Source organism: Equus przewalskii, chromosome 20 (genome assembly GCF_037783145.1).
Source record: "Equus przewalskii isolate Varuska chromosome 20, EquPr2, whole genome shotgun sequence".
Taxonomy (NCBI): Eukaryota; Metazoa; Chordata; class Mammalia; order Perissodactyla; family Equidae; genus Equus; species Equus przewalskii.
In genome coordinates this window covers 30,671,775-30,684,837 of record NC_091850.1, presented here as the reverse complement: position 1 = coordinate 30,684,837, position 13,063 = coordinate 30,671,775, and the positions used below count along the sequence as shown (strand labels likewise).

The window sequence follows — 13,063 nt, the reverse complement described above, 5'->3', positions numbered from 1 at the left end:
CCAATTTCTGGTGGCCCTTTATGCATAGACTATTACCTCCTACCCATTAAAGAGAATGTGTGAGTTACAAGGAATTAACTTGGGTCAGTTTATCTATGAAAACCACCTGAAACTGTTGAGTACAAGGCAGAGAGGAGCAGTTCAGATCACTCCCAGGGCATAGGGAGAAGGATGATATTCAGTGAACTATAAACAAATGCAGCCAAAAGAAGCCTAGCTGAATTCATCATCTGATAACACGCTGCTATTTTTTTTCAGTTTCTCTTCACACATCATTATCAGCATCATCAAACATTTAAATCTGCCTACACATGCAGATATGACAAGCTATCTAGCAATATTCCACGCTAGTGTATTATAACACTGCTGATACTGAAAATCGCTGTCTTTAAACTATCTTCCTCTAAGGGAGTCAGAAGTTTTTTTTAAAAAATCAATTCATCATTGTGAATATCATATGAGTATCATCAACTAATGTGGCAAAGATGTAGGAGATACTTTTTTCCCTTCCCATTAAGAATATAAAGACTTGAGTACAGAGAAGCGAAATGATTTATATAAAGGTATAGACTTTCTGGCAACAGAATGGGGAGGAGTTAGCACATTTGAATAAGAACAGGTCATGTTGTAATAAAACAATAAAAGAACAGAACAAACTTCTCAATGTGGTGAGGAAATTTAAGTCACAATACCCTTTAATCCGCAGGTTGGCTCCTTCATCTCTGGAACTCTCCGCCTCTGCCTCCTGTAAATGATGTGTGGGTGGTACCCTCCTTCAGCCAGTGGATGCTTTTTGATAGGCTCAATGAAAAAGTCTCCATGTGGTAGATGGAAAAGTCCAGTCTGTAAAAATATTCAGTACGAAGATTTATTTGAGTCAATTCTTTATCTATGCAAAGAAAATTAGTAAAGTGAAAATTACATCCATCATGATGATCCCTAAAACTCTTAAAACCACTGCTTTCATAGTCTGTCATTTGATCTCACAGAAGAGCTACACATAAACAATTTACGAAAATGTCTTTACAGTCACAGTTATTAAATGTGTGGGGTCATGGATCCCTTTGAGACTATAATGAAAATAGTGCACAAAGCACACAACTTTGCGGTTCATGGATCCCCCCTAAAACCCATCGCTGGATGTCTATGAATTTTAAATTAAGAGCCAGTGTTTCCCAGTTGCTTATTATGGAGTTGGTACCTATACTCCACATCCACTGACAATTTCTCAGAACATTTACCTGTATGTGGGTAGCCCAGTACATGTTCACACAGCTATTTGACTTGAAGTGTTTAACGCTACTCTCTCTCAAGAAAATGAAGACATATAACACTAAGTCCTTGATCTGATGCTGAGTTTCCAGGAGTCTATAGTGGAAAGCCCTCTGTCAGTTTCCAGGGGGAAGAGGGCACTCTCATTTCACAGATATGGGAATCTGGATATTCTGGAGAATGCGACGAGTAACTTTTTGGAGGTCATGTCTAGAAGTGGTATATCCTACAACTCTCTTTTCTCTTGAGGAAAATTTCTTAGTGTCATTCGAGGGGCTTAGAAAACTTCTTTGCCAGTGATCTCCTAGGATGGACTGAACTCTCAGGATCTGAATTCTACATCAATGGAAAGGTCTTGCCCTAGATGACCTGCCTAAGGCATCACATTGAGGTGATCAGGAGCCTAGACTGAGGAATTAAACTGGGTTCAAATGCCAGGTCCTCCACTTATTAGCTCTGTGACCTTGGACAAAGGACTTGCTCAGTTTCAGTGTTCTCAACTGAAGAATGGGGATAATCAAGAGCTGCTGTGAAGATTAAATGAGTTTATATATGCAAAGCTCTTAGAAAAAGCCATGGCTTATAGTCTTATCTATCATTAGGTTCTTTCCGGATCTCAGACTTTATGCCATCTCATTGTATTAGGGTCTCCAGAGTCAAAACAGCATTTCAATAAACATTAAGCTTGTAAAATAAACCTAGAAACATGGGGGACTTAGGGAAACTGTGAAAAGCTTGGCTGCTCTGCTCTGCAGATGTGTCTGAAGCCCAGCTGTGCAGCCCCTGCAGTCAGGAGGCAAGAGCGGCTCCTTGAAAGGAGGATGTTCTCCATTGCACAGCCCTTGGCTTGGGTGTCTTTCCAAAATGTTTGCTTCACTGTAGCCAGTGATATAACCAGATCTTAACATAAACCTCATAATTGGCTTCCTATGTTGATTACTGACTTTAAGATATCTTTAATAACAAGGAGAATAGAAAAAAAAAGGAACATTTTACTGGCAGTCAGAAAAAAAGAGGTGTGACCTTGTAAAATGGAGGTAATGCCTGCTACCTTATTGGGTTGTTAGGACAATCAAGTGAGCTGAAGCTTGGACACGTGCCATGCAAACTGCTTTACTAACACAGAGTGGTAATATTTTAACTGCCAACTCCAGTCGCGGCTATATCTGACTTCAAATTTGCTGATATTTCTTGGGAGACATAACATCTTTTCTCAGTATCTTTCTCTGAGGAAAAACCTCTTGGACAGGAAGAACTGACAAGGCCCAGACTGCAATAAAAGAGCTGGAAACACACTCCATGCAGTGCTAAGATTTGATTCTATATCTACTTTGAGACAAAGACCAGCGACATGAGGAGAATGTGGGCCTGTTGCTAATGAAGCTCATTTGTTCCATGGAAACAAAGTAGAAATCAAAGACTCCTCAGGGATGGCTGGTGTGGGGTCCCTTTGCACAACTGCTGTCAACCTAATGCTGATGTCTTTAGGGAGAAGTAAAAACACATCACCCTCAAGGAGGAATTATTGGTATTTCTTCAACCTCAAATTTTGGACTCAGGTGGTGCAGAAGAAACCGATAGGACTCCAGTTGAGAATAAAATAACTGTTTTACGGGAAACAGGAGTGAGAACACCTAAAAGCCAAACAAGTATCTTCCTAAAGGGTAACTTCTACTTGCATTCCTCCACAAAGCCAGCTTTGCCAGCAATGCACCCAGAAATCACCTCTTCAGCCTAAATATTTCTCAGAAGCTTGATGGAGACCTCGGAGAGCTGGATGAATCATTAGCTGGAGGAAAGCAGGACACTTGCTCACAGGCAAGTAGGGCTGCTGGCCCCAGGACCCTGTGTGTGTGACACAGAGATGGGAACCGGCTGGAGGGGAGATGAGGAAACATCTGCTGGTTTGGGGAGGTGAAAAGATTTCCCAGCTGAGCTCTACATGTCCCCTCTCTCCTAACATAAACACAGAGATTTGTACACCTCGTACCCAGGGGTCCACAGTCTATTGGTCTCTTCTCATTTAATTGGAGCCAAGTCATGCTGGAAGAAATCACCTATGGTTCGCTTTCCAAAAGAAGGACTGGCTCTACGCTTTCCCTGAAGCTAACTGCCCAAGAGAATCACCTTCGTCTATAACCAGTTCTGGATTTGAACCAAAGAAGGCACTCTTCATTCCAATCTTCTCCACAACCTGCTCACCTCTCTTGTATCTTTGAAGGAAAATGGGAATGGACTTAAGGAAAAAGTGTCCAGTTCTCTGGGGGCTTGTACTCTGTCTCCAGGAAGGAACGAGCCCCAGGCAGAAGCTCAGGAAGACAAATTTGACCTTTCACCTCCTCTGTCACCTACTCTTGCTCCTCCTAGTATCCTAGTATCTCAGCATCCTGCTCACTCTATTTTAGAAATAAACTCATCTCCTTGTTTTAACTAAGTTATAAATATCTGTGAATGCTTCCCAAGGCTATCTTCTAAGAATTGTTTTAAATAAATTTTATTTTGCAGCATTATAAACATACAGAAAGATATACAAATCATAACTATAAAGTCCCGTAAATCTTTCATAGAGGGAACCCCTAGATGGAGAAACAGAACATTCCCAGTAGGTGAGAAATTCCCTGTTCTCCTCCTAGCCAATACCATCCCTCAAGGGTAAATGTCATTCTTATTTCTAACACTAATAAACTAGTTTTAAGCCTTTTCTTAATTCTTTATGGGAAGCATTTCTTGACACAAAAGAAAAAAATGTCTCCTAGTTCATTTCAAGTGTTAGGGACCAACCAATGGAAAAGATTTTAAGGCAGGTGGATTTCTTAAGGTCCATTAGATGGGACTCTTCCTACCCATAAGGTAAGCCCAGCTGGTGGGGATGCGACAAAGGCTGAGGTACCTTGGTGGGAGTCAGCTGGCAGTGAACCTCTACTGCTCTCTGATAAGGAAAGGTGGAGAAAGACTTTCAAAGACTTTTTAGAACCAATTTATTTTTCCTAGTCTTAGATTGAGAATGGTTGCCTTACAACCTCTCCTCTTTCTCCTCAACTCCCATCTGTGTCAGTCATCTTGATGGACTTGACGTTACACTTCAGTCAATGCAGTGATTTGGGGTTCAGTGGACACTGGCAGTATCTTACAAGGAATTTGTCAATAGAGTATTTTAGAATCACAAGGCCTGGAGACCTTGAAGAGCCATCTAATCTATGTTGTCGTTCCTTCATGAGGACCCCAGGTAAAACCTAGCCGACTGAAGAGTAAAAACCAACGGTACTATAAAAGACAGGAGGGAATTATCAAGTCGATTCCAACACTGAGGGCCCTACATTGCACAACTCAAGGGGCTGCTGTTCATATAGAAAAAACTGTGAACGGTGCCCCCTGTAGTTGTACAGTGCAATAGCGCTGCCAAACTCATCAACCTGCCCTGGAAAGAAATTCCTTCTTCCCATTTGAAAGTTTCAGAAGTTATCAGACCAATTTGTTTTTTTCCCATGGTCATGAAAACAACATGATCAACATTTTCTGAAATCAAGAAGAGAAACAAATTGGTTTGGGATAAAGAGGTACCCAAGATACTCAATTTTAGCACATGGATCAACGGAAAATACACGACCTTTCCCCATTACATACACAAGAAAAAGGAAAAAATCCCACCCCAAAATCATCCTTACGGAGAATCAATCTAAAACGATCACATGGCCAGCCCTGTGCTAAGAAATCTAAGAGGGGTAGTGACCCCTGCCCTCAAGGTTTACAACCCAGCCAAGAAGACAAGACTGATATCCATGTAACAGTAGAAAGTGGATGGCAAAGCCCTAGCATTTTTGTGTTTAAAGAGGCTTAGTACTCACACAGCCTGAGAGACCAGTCCACAGCCCCTGGAGGCACTGGGCCCGGAGCCCAAACCTGGATTCCTACATCACAGACCCCTCCTCACCACACACAGCACCCTTGCAGGAGGTGAGGGGTGGTCCCTCCCTAGGTGTGACAGATTCCAGTGCCGTGGCTCAGGGGAGACAGAAGCCAGTAAAGGTGGATACTTTTAGAGGGCAAAGACAGAAGATTGAACTTCTACAGTCTCTAAAGCACTTGGCACAGTCCTAAAGCCATGACAGCCTCCCAGAATTATTAACTTTCTTGTCACTGGTTTTCAAAAGACAGAACAACTTTTTCTCATTTAATACATAGCAAGGATCTTAAGTCAGAAGTCACGGGATGATAGAAGCCTCGGAATGCAGAACTGTGAGACCACTGGGAAGGTGCCTCCAGGAATACCCCACCCTCTGCTGTGATGTCCATGGAGCCAAAGGGGAAAGTGACTAGTAACTCGTGTAACTAGTAACGCATGAGGTTTAAGCAGATAAAGCCTAAGCCAACAGGACATTCTCTGGTGCATCCACTGGTAGTTGCGATGTACCAGGCAGGTGTTATAATATATGGAAGACCTGGTCCCTACCTCCTACAATGGTGCTGTCTAACAGAACTTCCTGTGACGACAGAGATGTTCTATATGTGCACTGTCCAATTTGATAGCCACTAGCCACATGCAGCTACCGAGCACTTGAGATGTAGCTAATGCAACAGACAAAGTGAATTTTTAACTTCATTTAACTTTATTATCTTAAACTTAAACAGCCACAGGTGGTTAATGGCTACCGTAATGGACTGCATATTTCTAGAGACTGGCTGATGTGTGAAGGAGAGACACCTATAAGCATATTCATCATACAATGATGACTGCTGTAATCAAAGGCAAATTTGAGGATATGCCTTAGAAGAAAAACAAACTGCAAAAATAGGACATTTCACTATAACAGTTTGTTTTTTGTGAGCAAGCAAATCAAGAGGCAGCTTGGAAACACCCATGTACTGCAAACAGACTTCGGAGAATTGAAAGAGGTGACTAGGTATAAAAAGGGCAACATTTGCCCAAATTAAAATGAGTCATCAGGAGCAAATTTGGTGTGACAGGGCTGTGTGAGTAGGCTGTCATTGTCCTGAGGCCAGAATGGAAGGGGTGTGGATGTCCCAGCAGGAGCTTGGGACTGGGATTGGGATCATACAGAAGTGGAAGCCAGGCTCCACTTCTAGAAGGAGTCATCCCCCTGAGAGCCCTGGAACATCAAGCTGCATGCCCTCAAACCTCGTCGATGCTCTTCGGAGGAGCCTGCCACAATCCTAATATACACAAGACCACATCCCACCTGCTGGCTGGCAGTTCAGAGTATATGTAGTAGAAAAAAATATCCTTTCATTGAAAAACTGATGAAATGGATTCCAAAAAAATATAAGATCAAAAAGTTATGACAGGGTTTAATAAAAATAGCATGAGCTGTGTGATCTTGGTCAAATTAGTTAATATATTGAGCCCCAGTTTTCTTTTCTTTTAAATTTTGGCTGGGAAAGATTCACCCTGAGCTAACATCTGTTGCAAATCTTCCTCTCTTTTTTTTTCCTCCCCAAAGCCCCAGTACGTAGTTGTATAATCTAGTTGTAAGTCCTTCTAGCTCTTCTATGTGAGCTGCCACCACAGCATGGCTACAGACAGATGAGTGGTATGGTTCCACTCCTGGGAACTGAACCCAGGTCGCCCAAGTGGAGTGTGCCAAACTTTAACCGCTAGGACATCAGGGCTGGCTCGAGTCCCAGTTTTCCGATTTGTAAAATAGAGCAAAATCTATCTTAATTTACAGGGTTGTAACTATCAGTGATGCTGTGTGTAAAAAGCCTAGCAGAAGGCTTGGCATATGGCAGATACTCAGTAAATGCACAGTAGCTCATTTTATCATAGCATCATCCACAGTGAACACAATATAAAGTGGTGTTTGAAAGCAAGTAATTTCGAGTCCAACTGCTTTGTTCATCTCTTAGCTGTAAGTAACTTAACTGCTCTGGGCCTCAGTTTCCTCTTCTGAAAAATATGAATAGTGATAGTAACTTGTTAATTCATTATGTCTGGGTTTGCCTGTGAGGGTGTTTCCAGATGATGTCAGCATGGGAATAAGTGTATTCAGTAAAGCAGCCTGCCCTCCTCAATGTGAGTGGGCATCATCCAGTCATTTGAGGACCAGATCTTTTCCTGCTCTCAGACTGGGATTGACGCCATCCGCTCCCCTGGTTCTCAGGCCTTTAGACTCAGATTAAATTCCACTATGGCTTTCCCGGGTCTCCAGCCTGCAGATACCAGATCGTGGGACTTCTCAGCCTCCATAATCGTGTGAGCCAATTCTTCACAGTAAATCTCTGTGTGTAGGTGTGTGTGTGTGTTACATTAGGGGAGAATCAGTGGTGACTGGGTGTACACTGAGTTGCCTGGAAAAATCTGAGAGGAGACAGAATTAATAGATTTCTCTTTCCTCCTTTTGACAGTCTTAGAGCTAGACGTGATGGTGGAGGCCTTCCAATCTAACCTCTAACACATCGAAGTCATTGCCTCCATCTTGGAGGTTGGTTTTCAGGGCCTCTCTCAAGAAGAATCAAGCCCAATCCAAAAATGGGATTTATTCAAATAAATTAAGGCTGAAATTGTCAATAAACTTAATTTCCAAGTCTATAGGGCGACCATGGATGCCAAATTCTGACCTCTTCTTTTTCCTACTGGAAACAGAATGTACAGCGCAGTTGGTTTTCCTCTTGTGGAAAAAGCCAGACTTTGGAGAGAGGGCTGAGTTCAACACTCAACTCCAGCACTAACAAGCAGTGTAGCTTTGCACAAGTAATTCGGTCTCTCTGAGCCTCAGTTTCCTCATCTGTAAAATGGTAATGACAACATGTTCTCTGCTGAGGAGTTCTGGCAAAAACTGAATAAGGTAATACATAAAAATGACCCCAACAGTGCCTGGCCTTCAGTAAATGTTGCCATCTCTATGGATTTCCTCAAGACGACGGTCGTTGGACCCTTCCCTGTGCCTAAATCAACCATTTCCTCATCTTGCAGCAGGATTAACATAGTTGATTATTTTTGGAAGTACTCAGTTTTTAATTCCAAAAGAAAATCTTCTGCTCTCATAAGGGTAGCAAAGTTGTCATTTAATTAGTTATCTTTGTTTCTCACTTGATAGCACTTGGAACTGAGTGCATTTATTCAATTATAACCCCAAAAGCGGTTCCCACAGATTCTTTAACGATTGTTCTCATGGAAGAAAAAGTCCCTGATCGAAGGACAGTCACTTGGCTCAATAATGTGGATGTTTAGAAATTAAAAACATAACCACCAAAGAGAATAAGGCATCTTATCTTTAATTTTAGTGTATAAAAGAATCATCTGGAAAGCCTATAAAAAATGCATAGACTCAGGAGCCTTGCCCAGAGATTCTGATGAGTAAGTCTAAAGCGATACCCAGGAATATGCATTTTAGCAAGCACCCTGGGGTTTCTGATGTCGATAATCACGTATCATACTTTGAAAAACACTACACTATTCCCTTAGGTGGTGCTTGATCGTTTTTATCTTCTCCCACTGTCAAACCAGCATAACACTAAGGACATGGGGAAATATTAGCAATGACCCCAATTAAATGCTTTCATCTCAATCAAAAGAAGTTTCAGCTGTAACAGTTGCTGATTGCAGTTTGTGAAGAATATTCCCCTGAATCTGAGGTTTGCAAAGAATGCCCATAACATCTTGGCAGATCAGGGCAATTAAAAGATGCCACAAAAAAAGTTTAAAACATTCTAGGAAGTAGATACTCTAGTTGAATAAATGTTCTGGATTTGAAATGTGAAATAAATGTGAAATCATTTCACATCCAGAAGAAATTGGCAGTCTGAAAGAAGCTAGCCTGGCACAAATGCTGAAGAAACGTTCCAAACCTATTATTCTCAAAAATTGAAAAACGAATTTTCACTACATCTCAAAACCATGTGTTCCTAGATAAGCCAACAAAATTAAGGAGCATCAGCTAAGAGACAAGGTAGCAACCAAAAACTCCTCAGACTTTCTCTCTCACACTGTCTTCAGGGATGAGGTGGGAGCCTCACAGATGACAGTGCCTTACAAGATAGTCTCTCTGGCCCTGAGCAAAAAGAGGGATGTCAGAGATTTAAAGTCATTTCTGAATACTTCTCCTTCTCCCAGTAATCTTCTACCAGAAAAAAATTTGCTGGGCCAGCCCCATGGCTGAGTGGTTAAGTTCACACGCCCTGTGTCAGCAGCCCAGGGCTTCGTCGGTTCAGATCCTGGGCGCAGACCTAGCACCGGTCATCAAGTCAGGCTGACGCAGTGTCCCACAAAGCACAACCAGAAGGACCCACAACTAGAATATACAACTATGTGCTGGGGGGCTTTGGGGAGAAGAAGAAGGAAAAAACAAAAGAAGATTGGCAACAGATGTTAGCTCAGGTGCCAAACTTTTTTTTTTTGAGGAATTTAGCCCTGAGCTAACTGCTGCCAATCCTTCTCTTTTCGCCGAGGAAGACTGGCCCTGACCTAACATCCGGGCCCATCTTCCTCTACTTTATATGTGGGACGCCTACCACAGCATGGCATGCCAAGTGGTGCTATGTCCGTACCCGGGATCTGAACTGGCGAACCCCGGGCCGCTGAAGAGGAACGTGCGCACTTAACCACTGTGCCACCAGGCCAGCCCCAGGTGCCAATCTTTAAAAAAAAAAAATTTCTGTTTCTCAGAATTTCTCTATTTCTGCTTTTGATTTTTGGTCCCTCTAAGCAGCAATCCATGTTTGTCATCACCAGAAAATGAGGAGTCCAACTAAAAGGAAGGGGAAAAAATTGCTAGCCCCAAAATTGGAAGCCCAGGAAATATGTTAGTAGGGAGAACAATGGGAGAGAACCAGCTTCACAGAAGTGAAAGCACTTTCTCTCATAGGGGTCAGAAAACCATAATAGTGGATTTAGCCAAGACACACTACTATTTTTTCATGATGCCCCAGCTCGTCATTCTCAAACCAGATGCCATCCTCCACTGTAAGGATGCAAAAAGCCCCTCACGGGCTATGGAGAACATGGCCCTATTCCTGTTTCTCCCATCCTGATGGGTGGCAATCCTTAATGGGTAAGAGCTCCCATCCTTGGAGGGAAGATCATAGCAGCCAATCAAGACCGTTGCCATGGCCACCAAGGCGATTTTGGCCTGAAACACAGCATTCCAGGGATGTCTAACAATGGCTTAGGGTCAAAGGGGAATGCCTTCTCTGGTGGCTTAGTGATGAGAATCGGCGAACCAGAAGGGAATTTGATAGCACGCTACCTTCACCAAGGGCCACTGCAGAGAAACGGTAAAAATAATGAAGAGGAGGTCTAATGTGAGATATTAAAGACATGAATGTGGACATTAGTAAATATTCATATCGTCACACATCTCTAAAACAAAAACAAAAGGAAAGATTTGCCTTCCCAAGGGCTCTTTAATTAAAGAATAAGTCTGTTCTCGCTGTCTCCACTTTCTATGCCCCACTAATGTCACAACTACAATGGAACAAATTTAGTTTAGTTATTTGTAATCCCCCACTATCCCGTACTGAGAATAGGCCTGGGAAACTAGTATTTTTTGGCCAAGGGCAAACAAAATCTTCCTACTCAGTAGAACAGATTTTCACATCTTTGAAGACGTTAAAGCGGTAGGGGGAAGGGAAACAGCAGCTGAGAAAGTCCTAAATAACTGTCTAAGAAAGAGAGAAATTGGGAGTCCCGGAAATAAGCCAGGTGTAGACAAAGCAGCACCTGGAGACGGAGAGGCTGGAAGGGAAAGGATCCGGAGAGGAGGCTGCACCAGCTGGTGGCCAGTGAAACATTTAAAAAAAGAAAATGGGGATTTTTGCTTGGAGCATGATGATAAATGTATCATGTAAACTCCTTTATCTTTTTCATCTATGAAACATTCAGTAAAATAAACATTGTTCTCTGATACTTTGGTGTGACAGGAAGTGCTGTGCCCTCCTTTGAAGACGACACAGGGAGAAAAAGAGAGGAGGATCGCTGAGGCAATACACATGAGGAAATTCTTTTTCTTTTCAAGCAGAGGGTAAGAGCCTCTGCTTACAGCAAGGAGGAAAGGCATCTGGGAAACTGCTCTGAGGAAAGGCAGAGGGCACCAAGCTTTTCTGCAGCCCGGTGGAAGGCTCAGCTGAGATTGTGAGCCATGGAAAAGCAAGTCAAAGGAAATGACAAACAAGGCAAACACAGAAAAGGTTGTGGTCAGAAAGGGGAATATGAAAGTTTAAGCATTCAATTTGTAAGGCAAGCCTGGTGTGGTAGGCTGAATATGGCCCCCGAAAGATGCCCTCATCCTAATTCCTGTGAACCTGTGAATATGCTACTTTACACAGTAAAAAGGACTTTGCAGGTGTGATGAAGTTAAGGATCTAGAGATGGGGAGCTTGTAATCAGAAGGGTCCCTACAAGAAGGAGGAGAGAGGATCAGAGGGAGCAGTAGGAGAGGTAATGACAGAAGCAAGAGGTTGGAGTGAGGTAAGGAATGGGCCACAAGCCAAGGAATACAGGTGGCCTCTAGAAGTTGAAAAAGGCAAGAAAACAGATTCTCCTCTGAAGCCTCCAGAAGGAATGTAGTCCTAATGAAACTTGATTTTTTACTTTTTTTTTTTTTTTACCTCCAGAACTATAAGAGAATAAATTTGTGTGGTTTTAAGCCACCATGTCTGTGGCAATTTGTTACTGCAGCCCAGGAAACTCAGACACCTGGGGAGTGGTCATAGGACTGGGTCACCAAAGTAACCCAATTAGAGAAGTCCAGGGAAGGGAAGTCAAGGTTGAGGGTCCATGAGGTTAAGGTGTTGGCCCTGACCCACAGTAAAAAATATATCTAACATTGTGACCCCAGGACACTACCAACAAACATTTCAGGAAGCAATGCTTCCTTCTTTCCCTATGTAGGAGGCATTCTGATATATTCCATTCTGTGTTATTCTATTTCATTTAACTTAAATTCTGGTTCCAACACACTAAGTTGATTTCACATCCATGAAATGGATTACAACCTGCAGATTCAAAAACACTGATGTGGCGGGGAGAGCTTGGACTTTACTGCTAAATCTGGATCTGAGTTCTTATCCCGATTCTATGCTGTCTTCTTGTGTGATGTTGGCCAAATTGGTCTATTGATGAGTCTCAGGCTCTTCCTATGAGAAATGGGGAATGCCTACTTAATAAAGCTCTCAAGAAGAATAAATGAAATATTAGGAGGAAGCACCTATCACCATGGCTAGAATGTAGCATTAATTCAGAAACAGTACTGGCTTCTTATAAAATCAGAGAGGTCTAGCACCGTAGGACTTTTCAAGGGTTCAACTTTTCAGCTGATCCTGGAACTGCCTCTTCAACTACACTCATCCCCACCACAAATGCACTTCTAGTGAGGAGAGACCATTTCTCACAGCATCCTGTATTGCTAAAATATTTTAATTATTATAAATCTCTTCCCTTTATGGCTTTAAAAATCAGTGTCCCTATAACTTCCGCTCATCATCTTAGTTCTGCCTTCTGGAGCTATACCAGAATATGTCTAATATCTTTTATACATAATATCTGCTTAAATATACTGAATGACATTTATCATGTGCCACTAAGCCTTCTCTTTTCAGGCTAAATATTTCCATTTCCTCCTACCATTTTTTGTTTCCTATTGTACTCATCACTGATTAATCTCCCTTGAACCATACTGCAGCTTGTCAATATCTTTCTCAAAATGACACCAAAATTGGGCATTCAAAGTCCAGCACTCCATCTCCATCAACTTTAGAGAAATGAAATAGTAGGAAAAGTACATATATTTTTTTCCTTCACAATAATCAAATTCTTCAGGGAAGAAATTGGTAAGGC

At 42.2% G+C, this 13,063-nt stretch overlaps 1 protein-coding gene across 1 annotated transcript in view; it reads right to left on the bottom strand.

Annotated features, from left to right (window-relative positions):
• Window positions 1-13,063, bottom strand: part of ADAMTS12 (ADAM metallopeptidase with thrombospondin type 1 motif 12) — a 315,216-nt gene that overhangs the window by 202,686 nt on the left and 99,467 nt on the right. Inside the window, 1 exon segment of the mRNA XM_070587073.1 lies at window positions 693-843. Coding sequence (XP_070443174.1) covers window positions 693-843 — 151 coding nt within the window.